Raw genomic sequence first — 16,105 nt, 5'->3', positions numbered from 1 at the left:
AGTTGTTTACACGCTTAGAGTCCAATGCAAGCACAATACGGTCCTCAACATCTGTGTACACTAAGTCATATTGTGGAAGAAAGCACTTCAAATACTTACAGATGGAGCCAAAGACGTCACGAAAATAATCCAATAGAGAAGGACACGCATCTTGAGTGTTCGATGCTGTTTGAATGCGTCAGATCAACTCAGCAAACCGTCCACTCTCACTCAACTGCCGTCTATTTAATAAAGTCTCCAATGACATGCGCTGAAGAAGGTAGCGGAAAACCTATCTCCCCACCACAGGGAGAGATGCATCTAAAACCATCTCTCCGCTGCGTTGGAGCCTGCGCGTGCCACCGGCGGTCTACACTACAAAGTCACATTACTGAAGCTAGAATCTGTTTGAAATTTGATTATCACAACTAACACTACCCATGTAAACTTTTATTGTGGGTTTACTGCGCTTTGTGTGCGTTAAACCCAGTGTCCGATTGTATTCCAGTCCTTTCTTGTGCATCATTGGACATTTCTGTAAGCATGTGTGGGGTGTAATTAGGGTCATTTCCACTTTGGACAGATCACCTGTAGACTGGAATGTACACAGTTGATTTTCCTCTTTATTTTAATCTTAGAAGTCAATACATACATTAACATTAAAGCACAATGTGCACTTAATTCACTAATGGCCTGGTAGCTCCGGCTCACACATCAATGCACATTTTCGCCTCATATTGTTGTCACGGCTGCCCCCAAGCTGCGTGGATACGATAGTCTATGATTCCATGTAGGTAAGGGTACCGGAGCGCCAAGTCTAGTTCCAAACGGCTCCTTAATAGTTTCTACTCCCAAGCCATAAAACTGCTGAACAATTAATCAAATGCCCCCGCCCCCAATCCATCACTATCTGTTCTACGTTTGTCGTGTCTAGACATGGTATTGAAATGAGTCTCTTATAAGTCCACTGTGTCTGCATTGTGACCAGAGTTCCTGGTGCCACCCTGTAAGAAAATTATTTAACAGATATTCTTTTAACATAAAATGTTGTTTTTTTTGTTTTTGTTTTTTTTACGACAATTATTGATGCCATAAGTCAATGATACCTGTCAATGGACAAGATACAATGGATCCTCTGGAGGTGGTAAGGAAGATCTGATCACAATGCATATCTTAATTGAATACTTCTGTCTAAAACTGTGAGCCCAATCAGAATGTGGACAAGATGCATGTTATACCCAGTGCATGTTAGCACCAGATACCAGCACCAGATATAAACAGGGCTAAAGACTTCCAACCTGGAACATGTGTGAGGAGTTAGGAGGAGGAGAAGAGTGACATCATTAACAAATTTTATTTTTAAGTTGAACTGTACATGTTTTTACATCATAGTGAATGCATAGATCAAGAACAGGGTCATGTGGATTTCACTGAAGTCACATGATGCTGGTGGCAGACTTGAAAGCCCTCAGTTTGTTAATTTAAAAAAGATAGGATATCTTTCCCTGCACAATCTCTTTTACAAACACCAGAACATACTATCAAAATACTATTCATTGTGACATTGTAAATCATTATTATTGCTAAATTCCATCCAAAAGTGCAAAACTGTAGAGAAAATATGAGGCTTTGTATACAAATTGCACACATGTAGACCACTTATAAAATACAAAAGAAAAGCTCCCAATAAAAATGGAAAACAGTTCTCTGTAAAAGCAGCATTCGATGTAGCTTCTGAGCCCCATTGGTATAGGTAGGGTGAAGTTGCCCCTAGAATCTGATCTTGGGTCAGTGTTGAAATTTTCCTCACTAAGGGTTAAGGTTATGACTGGTGGAGGGGAAGCTCATCCTAGATCTGTACTAAAGGAACATTCACCCCAGAGCTTGCTTCATTAGTGAAGAACATTGGTCGCCTCCTTGACTGATGGTATGACTGAGATGTCATTCCTTATTGCTTTCAGATACTATAATACATACAAAGGAAAATATCAACACTTAGGATCCTTACAAGAACAAAAAAACAGGTCCTATTTATACACGGTATCTAAAATGTATGGCTATAACAAAATTCTAAAATCCCTTATAACGAAACATAACAAAATCACATTCCTATGATGGTATATAATCTATAGGCCTGCTGTTATGTTCAATCCAGATCTTATCCAAAGAGACCTTACAGAAACACAAGCTTGCCATGGTACACTACACTATGCCTTGAGGTGCTCAGGGAGGATGGCCTAAACACAAAAGAGTATAAGCCCTGGGCACAGCAGTGTATTCTCAAAGATGCAGACTATAGCAAGAACTGGCTATGCAAAACACGTGCAAATCCACACTTGGAAAATCGTAATTTTATATCTTTAATAAAGTGCAGTTTTATATGTGTCTTTTGTAATTAAAACATAATTCAAAACTATGTTGAAGGGGAACTTTTCTCCTATAGGCAAAAGCTGGCACTTGCTTTGTCAGTAAGTGACATTGAGCTTATAGGTCACAGTAATAGATCATGTTAGTTGATAGTGTGCTGTATAATATAACCTTGAAGCAATACAACCAAATTATTATGTTGCAGTTATCTTAATGAAATTATCATTAAACATTCTTTTGCATCAAAACCATTTGAAAATTGATTTCTTAAAAACTATCCTTTTGGGATATAAATGCTCCCCACGTGCTTTTTACATTAGAATAAATATTGCAGTCTTTCATTTGAAATCTTGGAGCTATGGAAAAACTTGAGGAAAGCCTGGTAACGGTCGAAGAGAGTTCCTCTATAGTGTATAACCCATGAGTCTGAGTTTGTTTAAACAGAAGGCTTCAAAAGCTCCCACAGACACAAGAAATTGGTAGCAAAGCTTTCAATCTCTTGTATTACTTAGTGCCCATTTCTCCCCCCCCACAATTATCTTCCCTTCAGCCTGGCAGCATTTGAGGATGACACAAAGTAACTGCCTCCTTCTTCTAAACATAATGTAGTCTAGCTGGACTTGTTTTTATTAACATTATTCATGTTTTTGTAGCATGACAAATATGCTATTTTGTCCAGTATTGTCCTCTGTATTGTGTGATTACAATGTGAGCAGTTGCTCAATAAGTGTCATCTTACTTGTGGACACTGTTTTAGTCCATGATAGAAAACAATCATAGCTAACAACATTGTATGAATGTGTATGCAATAACCTCTGTATCTCTGTTTAACAAGACCATGTAGTGAACTCATAAGGCTACCCTTTTAACTCTTCACCTGTGGTTAAGTTTTGAATTCCTGGTTTTCCTACAGATGTAGGATCTAAATTTGGACCCAGTTTGCTACAGCAGGAAAATAATCCTACAGCAACAGAAAATGTGAATTATTATGTGGATTATAATTAATTGGCATTTTTTTAGGGTTTGATAGATTTTTGTAAGGGAAAATCAAGTCTGAAATTTAAAAGTGGAAATAACCAATTTTAGAAGACTCTTTAAGCCTACAAATACACAACAGGTTTTACATTTCATGAAAGTTCTCTCTCCTCTCGCAAGAGGGTAATCAAATTAAGACCCTACATCTGTACGTTTGTTTCACCACATACTCTATGTGAAGAGTCCATTAGGTAAAAACAACCACCATGTCTGTAGGGTGTTTGTGCTCTAACTAAAACATGACCAACACATTCAAAACATAAAAACATTAGTGTTAAAAATATAGGGATCCAACAAAAACAGATTTTTTTTTATATAAAGAGCAAAACCAAACATAAAATAGTGTACTTGGTGGGGCATCCAGAAACAAATACGCATTTGAAAAAAAACTATAACCTTCACCCTACGTAAGTATCCATTATCCAGGCTTAGAAATCACTCCCATCGTATATAATCGTCTTCTCGATTGTCAAGTGGTAGAGGACTTTCTTTGAGATGAACCTGTCAGGGTTGTAGTGAAGAAATAGAACAATATAACATTTTGCAACAAAAATGAAACCCTCACAAGCAACTTCGTAGTACTGCAGTGCTTCAAAGAGCTGTGTCATCCTTCACCACAAGGGCACATGGGAACTGGAGACTGACTTGATGCTAGCGATAGATGTTCTACAGAAGCACACTGCCACGAGAAGGTGGGTTTCAGTGTGTTCAAGGGTTTGAAGTGGTTACGGTTAAGAACGTGGCTGTTTTGCCTACCGTTCGCTGAGAAGGGATAACGTTCTGCTCTACACAAGCACACGGAGAGGTAAAGAGTGTCGACTGACTACAAGGGTAATTCTTATAATAAAGGTAATAAAGGTAAACGTATCATACCTTGAGAAGGAGTTGTCAAAGATGAGAGTGTAGAGACCAGGGTTCCTGACTTTCAGCTGGCCTTGGATGGTCTCTTTGTGAGAGTTACAGCGGGTCAGAGGAATCAGCACCTGAGACGAGAACACGAGAATAAGTCAATGGATTCCTAGCTTATAACACTCAGTGATAATATTGTCGATGTGGAGCCGTTTATATTTGAGATATTAAAGTTCATGTTCAAAAAGAGGCCCCAATCTTCAGTCTTGTTGTAATCTGATAGGTTAATTGAATTGGGAATTGAGAAGTGGGGGAGCCCTTCTTTTAGGTGACCATTCAAAACCAAAAGTTATTTTATTGAGCGTTTTAGCCCCCGCCCTCTCCTGTCCCTATGGAAACCTCTTTCTCAAAGCTAAGAATCCGGACAACGTTCTGCTCGTGTTATTTTACACACACAATGTAGCTACTGCTCACACTCCCTGTTCTGTTTACCTTTCAGTCTTTACTCAACCTCTTCTCAACCATGATGATGTAGCCTCTCTCTCTACTTCTAAACAGCTGAAATAAAAACCTTGTGACGATTTAAACGAACATTCCCACAAATATTCATTGTCAGTTGTAACATATATTGCAGTTCCACAAGCAGAACACAGTCCCTAACACATTGCATTGGAGCAAAAACAATCAGTGTTTTCTGTGATGATGTAGGATCATCTTTGTAGTTGCTGCCATATTGTAGCCACCAGCCACTAGCCTGAGTTCCTGAAAAACAGAATGTAACTCCCTGCTTGAGATTTAACGCTTCTATCAAATCAAACATAATGCAACGTAATGAGCGTTACAGCAAAAAAACATCAATAAAAAACAATGACAATAAGAAAATATTTATTTATTACACAACAAACATAAGAGGATAAAACAAACATAAGAATAACAATAAAAACTGAAAGACTAAAGAACACCCCTTTTTTAACCGTAAGTTAGTTAAAAACTTCTTAGGGCTGAAATCCGTTAACGGAATGATATGACAACAGCCAGTGAAAGTGCAGGGTGCCAAATTCAAAACAACAGAAATCTCATAATTAAAATTCCTCAAACATACATGCATCTTATACCATTTTAGAGGTAATCTTGTTAATCCCACCACAGTGTCTGATTTCAAATGTGCTTTACAGCAAAAGCACCACAAACAATTATGTTAGGTCACCACCAAGCCACAATAAACACAGCCATTTTTCCAGCCAAAGATAGGAGTCACAAAAAGCACAAACAGAGATAAAATGAATCACTAACCTTTGATGATCTTCATCAGATGACACTCATAGGACTTCATGTTACACAAGACATGTGTTTTGTTTGATAAAGTTCATATTTATATCAAAATCTGAGTTTACATTGGCGCATTACGTTCAATTCTAGGCTGTCTCCACCGGCTCACAATTGACCCAGCGTCGTATGGGTTAGGGGAGGGTCTGGCAGACCGGGATGTCTTTGTCCCATCGTGCTCTAGCGACTCCTGTGGTGGGACGAGTGCATGCACACTGACACGGTTGCCAGGTGTACGTGTTTCCTAGGACAAGAATTTCGAAGGTGTCCAATTGTGTCAAGAAGCAGAGTGGCTTGGCGGGGTCGTGCTTCACCTCTCCCTAGTCCATACGGGAGTTGCAGCGATGGGACAAGACTGTAACTACCAATTGGATACCACAAAATTGGGGGTATAAAAAAAATAAAAAAAATAAATAAAGTTCACTGATGTCATGTTTTGACCTCTTATTTTTCAGAGTTCCCAGCTGTCTTGAAAGCACCTTAAAACTCATGGTAGGCTACCCTTCGCCAGCTCTTATCAGTGCATTAAAACCTGCATTAAAACCAAATACTGATCCAGGTTGGATGTGACAGCAGAGATGAGGTGCTCACTGTCGACCACGCCCCCTGACTTTGAGAAGCTCTGACGCAACATACATCAAGCACACCCATCTCATTAGTGGCGGTAAGATAAAATAGATTACGTCAGACTAATTTGCGATTGACTGTCATATCCCCACAATAAAAGTATGGATCATGAGTTGAGAAGACAATCAGAAATACTGTTAGAATGTTTTTCAATTTTCTGTCATAGCCCCAAATATATATTTTTTTTACATTGACTGTTAATTACATACTTTTTTTCAAATGGGTGGGGTCTCGAAAATGTTCAGATGTCAAAATGGTGTGGTAGTCCCAAAAGGTTTAGGAACGCATGCTTTAAAGGGTTCCCTTTCACCTGTTACCATGGTTATGCATTTTGCTTTTCATAATTGTTTCCTTTAGAAGCATTTACATTTAGGCCTGTCCATAGTAGAGGTTGACCGATTATGATTTTTCAACACCAATAACGATTATTGGAGGACCAAAAAAAGACGATACCGATTAATCGGACGGTTTTTATATATATTTGTAATAATGACAATTACAACAATACTGAAGGAACAATGAACACTTATTTTAACTTCATACAGTATAATACAGAAATCAAATCTATTTAGTCTCAAATAAATAATGAAACATGCTCAATTTGGTTTACATAATGGAAAAACACAGTGTTGGAGAAGAAAGTAAAAGTGCAATATGTGCCATGTAAAAAAGCTAACGTTTTAAGTTCCTTGCTCAGAACATGAGAACATATGAAAGCTGGAGGTTCAATATTCCCAGTTAAGAAGTTTTAGGTTGTAGTTATTGGAATTACGACGCGTCGACTATTTCTCTCTATACCATTTGTATTTCATATACCTATGACTATTGGATGTTCTAATAGGCACTTTAGTATTGGCAGCATTATCTCCGGAGTTGATAGGATTGAAGTTATAAACAGCGTGTGAATCAAGCATTGCTAAGAGCTGTCGGCAAAAGCAGTAAAGTTTGAATGAATGCTTATGAGCCTGCTGCCGCCTACCCCCGCTCAGTCAGACTGCTCTATCAAATATCAAATCATAGACTTAATTATAATATAATAAACACAGAAATACAAGCCTTTGGTCATTAATATGGTCAAATCTGGAAACTATCATTTCGAAAAACGTTTATTCTTTCAGTGAAATACAGAACCGCTCCGTATTTTATGGAACGGGTGGCAACTCTAAGTCTAAATATTTCTGTTACGTAAAATTCTGGCAAATTAGTTAACAACGAGCCAGGTGGCCCAAATTGTTGCATATACCCTGACTCTGCGTGCAATGAACGCAAGAGAAGTAACCCAATTTCCCTAGTTAATATTGCCTGCTAACATGAATTTATTTTAACTAAATATGCAGATTTAAAAAAAAATACTTTGTAATGATTTTTAAAAAGGCATTGATGCTTATGGTTAGGTACATTCGTGCAACGATTGTGCTTTTTTCGCGAATGCGCTTTTATTAAATCATCCCCCGTTTGGCGAAGTAGGCTGTGTTTCGATGATAAATTAACAGGCACCGCATTGATTATATGCAACACAGGACCAGCTAGATAAACTAGTAATATCATTAACAATGTGTAGTTAACTAGCGATTATGTGAAGATTGATTGTTTTTTATAAGATAAGTATAATGCTAGCTAGCAACTTACCTTGGCTCCTTGCTGCACTCGCGTAACAGGTGGTCAGCCTGCCACGCAGTTTCCTCATGGAATGCAATGTAATCGGTCATAATCGGCGCCCAAAAATGTTGATTACCAATTGTTATGAAAACTTGAAATCAGCCCTGCCTATTAATCGGTCGACCTCTAGTCCATAGTTAATTCCCTGGAGTGCAATGGACTACCTGAGCTGCACCAGGCTGCTTGCTCTACTTTAGGTGAAAGGTCAATAAAGAGTTCTGTTCTCAGCAGGGGGAGCTCCTCTCTCATTTACACTGCTCTTGGGTGAAGCTTCCCCTAGGTACAGATTTAGAATAATCTTTCCGTTCCCAATCCAGAATTTAAACATTAGTTTGGGAAAGGCAAAACTGACCAAAGATCAGCGTCTAGTTGCAACATCATCCTACACTATTTAGACTCAACGAGGGTTTTGATTTGCTACTGGGATCATCTGCAGCAACAGTCCTCCTAATCACGGCCCTGGAGAGCAACAGGCCCAGCACTAACACAGTATGTATCAAGCGTCTCCCAGTAGGAATGCTGATTTAGGATCAGTTTTGCCTTTTAGATCATAATGAACAAGCTTACATGGACAGGGGCGGGTGATCCTAGATCAGCACTCCCACTATGAGACACTTGATATATACAGCCCCTGATTCAACTCATCTTAGTCTTGATGACTGCACAAAATCCTGCTTGTACCTCCAATAGCTCTTTAGGTCCAGGGTTAGTGACTGACCACTGGTCTATGAGCGGAGCTGGTCCATAGCGGTCCTACCTTGGACTGTTCCACCGGGACGTCGGTGGTCTCACGGTACACCACGCTGAAAGAGATGCTCTTGGGCTCCGAGGAGAACACCCAACTCACGGTAGGCCCACAATCGACCACGGCGATGTTGATCACGCTGTAGCAACTGGACTTGACAAAGAGCTCTCGGGAGCCATCGCCAAACTGAGAGATGTCTTCGATGCTGAGTGGGACAACCAGCCTGCAAACACAACCAGATAGCAGAGGAAGAGTAGGCATTGATTTGACTGAGATTACAACTTGAGTTTTCACACACAATACACTGGCAGTCTTGGCCAGGATTTGGTTTCGTGATCAGGGTAGGTATTGTGGAAAAAGGAAGTACTGGCAGAGGAAGCTGTAACAGCAGTGCTTTTATTTCCAACATACATGTGTGTGTGATTGTGTGTGTGCAATTGTGTCTGTGCGTGCAAGGTTCTAGACTCACGTGACTTCTCCAGACTTGAGAAGGGTGATCTCTGTGTCCTGCACAGTGGGTACATTCTCTTCTGGGTCGTCTGGGGACACTGCTCCTGTGCCTCTGCAGGTCGTGGGTCATATTACAAAAGACGGTGTTGATATACCACAAAGCTCCTCATAACCACATACAGTGGGGCAAAAAAGTATTTAGTCAGCCACCAATTGTGCAAGTTCTTCCACTTAAAAAGATGAGAGAGGCCTGTAATTTTCATCATAGGTACACTTCAACTATGACAGACAAAATGAGAAAAAAAATCCAGAAAATCACATTGTAGGATTTTTAATGAATTTATTTGCAAATTATGGTGAAAAATAAGTATTTGGTCAATAACAAAAGTTTATCTCAATACTTTGTTATATATCCTTTGTTGGCAATGACAGAGGTCAAACGTTTTCTGTAAGTCTTCAAAAGGTTTTCACACACTGTTGCTGGTATTTTGGCACATTCCTCCATGCAGATTTCCTCTAGAGCAGTGATGTTTTTGGGCTGTTGCTGGGCAATACAGACATTCAACTCCCTCCAAAGATTTTCTATGGGGTTGAGATCTGGAGACTGGCTAGGCCACTCCAGGACCTTGAAAGGCTTCTTACAAAGCCACTCCTTCATTGCCCGGGTGGTGTGTTTGGGATCATTGTCATGCTGAAAGACCCAGCCACGTTTCATCTTCAATGCCCTTGCTGATGGAAGGAGGTTTTCACTCAAAATCTCATGATACATGGCCCCATTCATTCTTTCCTTTACACGGATCAGTCGTCCTGGTCCCTTTGCAGAAAAACAGCCCCAAAGCATGATGTTTCCACCACCTTGCTTCACAGTAGGTATGGTGTTCTTTGGATGCAACTCAGCATTCTTTGTCCTCCAAACACGACGAGTTGAGTTTTTACCACCGTTCTTGTGATCATTTTTACCCCACGGGGTGAGATCTTGCATGGAGCCCCAGATCGAGGGAGATTATCAATGGTCTTGTATATCTTCCATTTCCTAATAATTGCTCCCACAGTTGATTTCTTCAAACCAAGCTGCTTATCTATTGCAGATTCAGTCTTCCCAGCCTGGTGCAGGTCTACAGTTTTTTTTCTGGTGTCCTTTGACAGCTCTTTGGTCTTGGCCATAGTGGAGTTTGGAGTGTGACTGTTTGAGGTTGTGGACAGGTGTCTTTTATACTGATAACAAGTTCAAACAGGTGCCATTATTACAGGTAACGAGTGGAGGACAGAGGTGCCTCTTAAAGAAGAAGTTACAGGTCTGTGAGAGCCAGAAATCTTGCTTGTTTGTAATCTTGCTTGGTGACCAAATACTTATTTTCCACCATAATTTGCAAATAAATTCATTAAAAATCCTACAATGTGATTTTCTGGATTTTTTTTTCTCATTTTGTCTGTCATAGTTGAAGTGTACATATGATGAAAATTACAGGCCTCTCTTATCTTTTTAAGTGTGAGAACTTGGATATGTAACCTGGCCCAGTACAGCTAGACTTGGATCCTGTGTAACCTGGCCCAGTACAGCTAGACTTGGCTCCTGTGTAACCTGGAACAGTACAGCTAGACTTGGCTAATCTTGGCTCCTGTGTAACCTGGAACAGTACAGCTAGGCTTGGCTCCTGTGTAACCTGGAACAGCACAGCTCGGCTTGGCTCCTGTGTAACCTGGGTCAGTACAGCTAGGCTTGGCTCAGCTTGGCTCCAGTGTAACCTGGCCCAGTACAGCTAGGCTTGGCTCAGCTTGGCTCCAGTGTAACATGGCCCAGTACATCTAGGCTTGGCTCAACTTGGCTCCAGTGTAACCTGGCCCAGTACAGCTAGGGCTTGGGTCCAGTGTAACCTGGCCCAGTACAGCTAGGGCTTGGGTCCAGTGTAACCTGGCCCAGTATAGCTAGGCTTGGGTCCAGTGTAACCTGGCCCAGTACAGCTAGGCTTGGGTCCAGTGTAACCTGGCCCAGTACAGCTAGGGCTTGGGTCCAGTGTAACCTGGCCCAGTATAGCTAGGCTTGGGTCCAGTGTAACCTGGCCCAGTACAGATAGGCTTGGGTCCAGTGTAACCTGGCCCAGTACAGCTAGGGCTTGGGTCCAGTGTAACCTGGCCCAGTATAGCTAGGCTTGGGTCCAGTGTATCCTGGCCCAGTACAGCTAGGCTTGGGTCCAGTGTAACCTGGCCCAGTACAGCTAGGGCTTGGGTCCAGTGTAACCTGGCCCAGTACAGCTAGGGCTTGGGTCCAGTGTAACCTGGCCCAGTATAGCTAGGCTTGGGTCCAGTGTAACCTGGCCCAGTACAGCTAGGCTTGGGTCCAGTGTAACCTGGCCCAGTATAGCTAGGCTTGGGTCCAGTGTAACCTGGCCCAGTACAGCTAGGCTTGGGTCCAGTGTAACCTGGCCCAGTACAGCTAGGGCTTGGGTCCGTAGGGGGATCGACTAGATCACCAGAAGGATACCAAGTGAAAGTGTGACAAGTAAAGCTCTATATTTCGAAGGTTTCTCAGATGATTGAGAAACCTGTAAAGGGAGTGACTTATTGATGGCTACGATGAGTCACAAATCAATTTTTTGGAATGATCTTGGGTGACATCGCTCACTTTGTTCGTGGTGTGTTTTTTGATTACGACACCCCTCACAGACAAGGGTCCAATCAAGCCGAAGCAATATCTGAGATTAGAATATTCTCCAAATCGGGAGACGATGATATAAGAAATCACACTTATAAATGTGGATGTCTTAAATCGCACCTCTGGAAGCATAAACTCACAGTCATGTTCTCTCCCATTGTTTACTCCTGGGGTTCTCATTGGTCTGCTCATGCCTTCCATTTACAATCATTTCAGCAGCAGGTGTTCATAAATGGAAGGCAGCAGAATGTGTGAAGGTCACACTGAACTTTTTGTCTTTCAGAGATTTGAGAGAGTTTGTCATGACTTTGACATGACTGTTTGAGAGAGAGTTTTTCATGACTGGACACTTGGACTGTGAATGCTGTGTTTGTGTGTATGTGTACATACACATTTGTGTCTGTGCGCGCGGGCGTGTTTTATTTGGCTAGGTATCTGTTCACGTCTGGTTGCACTCACATGTCTAGCGCCCCCAGTTGCCGTGCGTCCTGTTCTCCCTCCAGTGAACCGCCTGTTGTTTGGGACAGTGAGTCGCTGTCGTAGGTCCCGTTCACTTCCTCCTGCGTGATGATGTCATAGGCCGCGTCATCAGACTTGGCGCTGGGGTCCGACACTGCACAGGACACAGGACGTCAAACCAGTCATGTACCTGTAACACTTTACTGTAGCCTCTTATGTATACATTCATAAAGCCTTCATAAGAGCTACATAAGACATGACAGGAAGTCAAACCTATGCCTATTCTAATACCAGACAGTCATACACGTTTTACACAGAGAAAAGCCACTATTATGATAACATTGTGTGTTTATGCACAACAGATTGTGATCACCAAGGCTTTTCTCTTGATGTACTTACCAGCCTGTCTACTATCTTCAGAGGTAGACGCAGTGTTGCCAACTCATTTTCAGGGTAAGTTGCCAGAGGCAGGTTGATTTGTAATGACGTAAAACGGCGTCATTACGTAGAATACACAATAACGTTACTCAAATTGACTGGCCAGCTCGGCAAAAAAATATGATTTGACATTTGTTCAGGTACAGACTCCCACTCTTTTCTGTACTTCTGGCTGAATGAATGAGACATGTTGAATGAGACATGTTGATTGATGTTGTAAGTTCTGTTCAAGATCAAACATTAGTGACCAACTATAATCATTGGGTTTGGCTCATCGAACCCGTACTACTGCTGCTGCAGTCAGCCAACAATGATTTGCAATTTGCTGAAATTGCTGCTGGCCTGCTGCTGCCTGTGTACGAGCTGAGCGCCTGCTGCTGACATCACTCACAATGCACTTTTGCAGCCAGGCACATGTGTTGTGACTGAGTGTGTGACAGAGAAAAATCGCTTTTGTGTCATTTAGAGGGAAAATGCGTGCATTTTAGCATTTGAGTCACTTTTCAGAAGTTGCTAAAAGTTCCAAAAACATTTTTTAAAGTAGCTAAATTTGTTGCTAGGTGCTGTTTGAAAAAAAAGTTGCCAGGGTAGTCTGAAAAGTTGCTAAATCTAGCAACGAAATTGCTAAGTTGGCATCACTGGGTAGATGTATATCCTATATGTTCAAGTACTTGTTTTTTTATATGGGCATAATCATAGAATTACATATAAAATCCCTATTCATTTAATAGGGTCTTTATGGGCCTAATAGTGAAGATATGTTGTTTAACTTTGAAAATGTATTAGCCTACCTTTTAATGTGGCATAAACACAACAAGTCATGATGTTTTTATCTGATTGTCAAACAATTACTCCAAAAGGCTTGCCTGACGACTCAAACTGAATTATTCTGCTGCATTATGTTCACGAGATACTTTAGTTCGCTAGATACTTTTTGTGGCGACTTCAAAATGAGGGGTGTTGTACAAAACAAAGTCATCAGAGATTGGATCATCTCTAATCAACTAGAGTATCAAAGTTCTGGCTCTGGCCCGACCCATCAGTTTCTGGGTCCAATCAGAACAGTTAGAATGTGTTTACGTTCTAGAAATCGTTGGGGGGGGGGGTACTCGGATCCAGACTCATTGCGGAGAAGAAACTAACGTCCGTGGGTGTGGAATAGCGTTTGGCCGTAGCAAGGAGTTTGGGTAGCCAGGCAACATGTAGGCGACCTGCACACGTTACTCATGGATGGCGGAACGATAGGCTGTGCAGGGAAAAAAATAGCTTTTAAGCCTCATTTAGATATTTTTCTGCTTATAATTTCTGACATTTGGTAGGCTATATCTTAGTCAACTTCTTAGTCTATAGTCAGGTACATGCAGTTTGTCTTCTGTCGTTACTTGATGCTTGCCCAGAATATTAAATAAAGCCTTGATCACCACAGTAATGTCATACATTTATGGAATGATCATTGCATCATCAACAATCTAGTTGACATCAGTAAAGTTTTATCTTTCATTTCTGCTTCTCTCACGGAAAGAGGCCATTTAGGGACCAGGGGAATTTCAAAAGTTTGACCGGTTTTACGGAAATGAAAAGGTGTGAAAATGATCCAAAATCTTTCTGATAGTATTTCAATTGCTATTGGACGCATATTTTATGTGGATAAAAATGAGATACTGTCAGCTTTTATGTTGAAAATGCATATTTAGCCTACAAACAGTCCCCAGATTCACAAAATCGTCTTAAGAATACATTTCTTAACTGCCATTTTCTTCCTTTACTATAGACTTATGAAGAAAGTTAAGTCGCTCTGGATAAGAGCGTCTGCCAAATGACTTAAATGTAATGTTAAATGTTAAGCAAATTTTCTCTTCCTCAAAACGGTTAGTGGAATTGTTTTTGCGTTATTTCTAACGCTTCTCCTTAAGCAAATAGTTAAGAAGAAATACGATTCTTGAAAATAAAGTTGGATTTGTTCTTGGAAATATTTTTAATTCCAAGATAGCTAAACCCTTCTCTTAAACTCAGGGCAGTGAGAGAATAAGCTAATCAAAGCAATTGAACATGTTTAATTCACTTACAAACTTTATCTAAAAGTGTCAGTATTGATTATTTTAACATTGATTAGGTTTTAGAACTGTAATCTCAGTAGGAAATATGCTAACATGATTGCCATTGCAAGCTAGATAGCTAAATCAGTTGCCTAGTACAATGATCTTAAGAAGATAGTTAAGAAGTCCATAAGAAAATATTTGAAAAGTTTGTAAGAAAATCATGAAATCTTAAAATATTGTTGAGGATTTGCACTTACGAACTATCTTCTAAACTTGATTTCTTCTTATTTATTTTTCTATAAAAAGTGTTTTGTGAATCTAGGCCCAGGTCCCTAACCACACATTCGCATTCTCTCAAGATGCTGAAAAATATATATATTTCTCTACTTCTATTCCCGAGACAAAATTAACATTTGGTCTATCATTTTACTGCCAGGAACACTTAATTCTACAGGAGTTAACATTATAATAGGCTACATGTGAGCCCTACAGTCAGTGTCCAGACTTCAATTACTATTCCAACTATTAGGCTATTCCACTCTACTCCACTCTGCTCCACTCTGCTCCACTCTGCTCCACTCTGCTCCACTCTGCTCCACTCTGCTCCACTCTATTCCACTCTATTCCGCTCTATTCCGCTCTAGTCCTCTAAAATAAAAGTTTTATGAATGACATTCGGTGATTGTCAAGTCTATTCACAAATTTTTGATGGGACTGACATGTGGTAATGATAGATAGTGTAATAGCCTACAGTTTTCTTGGAATCTATGTTTCAATGATTGTGATAGGCTCATGTTTTACCGGTATGGCGTTCCCCCAATATTTATTTTGTCGGTCCCAGACCGTTCCGACTAATTTTCACCTCTGCCTATCTTGTCTGACAGATTTCAGAACTGTGATGATGATGTATGCCATTGGGATTTGTTGTTACGCTTTGTAACTTTCCACAAAAGAACTGCTCTTTAGGGACTATAAAGGTTTCTTGAAGTGTCACTTCTCTAGTAGTCTTACATTTGTGACATCCCAGTACCATGTTGTGACAAAACAATGCCAATGATTGGCAACGCAATCTCCGCTGCAAGTTTTGTCATTTTCAAATGAAAGCACTAAAGCAGAATGGAGATTAAGAAATTAGAATTAAAAATGTTTCCCTTTTTGCTCAGAACAAGGTAAACCCCTAGAATCAATCACATTTATAAAGTCCTTTTTATATCAGATGTCACAAAGTGTTGTACAGAAACCCAGCCTAAAACCCAAACAGCAAGCAATGCAGATGTAGAAGCACGGTGGCTAGGAAAATCTCCCTAGATCGGCAGGAACCTAGGAAGAAACCTAGAGAGGAACCAGGCTCTGAGGGGTGGCCGGCACCCACACCACTTTTTGTAAAGTCCCAAGAGTATTGGGACTAATTCACTTATATGTGTATTAAAGTTGTCAAAAGTTTAGTCTTTAGTCCCATATTCCTAGCACACAAGGACC

At 40.6% G+C, this 16,105-nt stretch overlaps 1 protein-coding gene across 2 annotated transcripts in view; it reads right to left on the bottom strand.

Annotated features, from left to right (window-relative positions):
* Positions 1 to 1,314: 1,314 nt before the first annotated feature.
* The window catches only part of LOC135524718 (FYVE and coiled-coil domain-containing protein 1-like), a 41,063-nt gene continuing 26,272 nt past the window's right edge, over positions 1,315 to 16,105 (bottom strand). For both annotated transcript variants that reach the window (XM_064952488.1, XM_064952489.1), the window contains exons 14-18: positions 12,150 to 12,303; positions 9,057 to 9,149; positions 8,600 to 8,810; positions 4,255 to 4,364; positions 1,315 to 3,882 (exon numbers count right to left, since the gene is read on the bottom strand). In XM_064952488.1, coding sequence (XP_064808560.1) covers positions 3,810 to 3,882; positions 4,255 to 4,364; positions 8,600 to 8,810; positions 9,057 to 9,149; positions 12,150 to 12,303 — 641 coding nt within the window. In that variant the 3' untranslated portion in view covers positions 1,315 to 3,809. The remainder of the gene's footprint in view (positions 3,883 to 4,254; positions 4,365 to 8,599; positions 8,811 to 9,056; positions 9,150 to 12,149; positions 12,304 to 16,105) is intronic.

This window comes from Oncorhynchus masou, chromosome 31, assembly GCF_036934945.1.
Source record: "Oncorhynchus masou masou isolate Uvic2021 chromosome 31, UVic_Omas_1.1, whole genome shotgun sequence".
Lineage (NCBI taxonomy): Eukaryota > Metazoa > Chordata > Actinopteri > Salmoniformes > Salmonidae > Oncorhynchus > Oncorhynchus masou.
The sequence above is the reverse complement of the archived record's forward strand: the minus strand, read 5'-3'. Positions and strand labels throughout refer to the sequence as shown.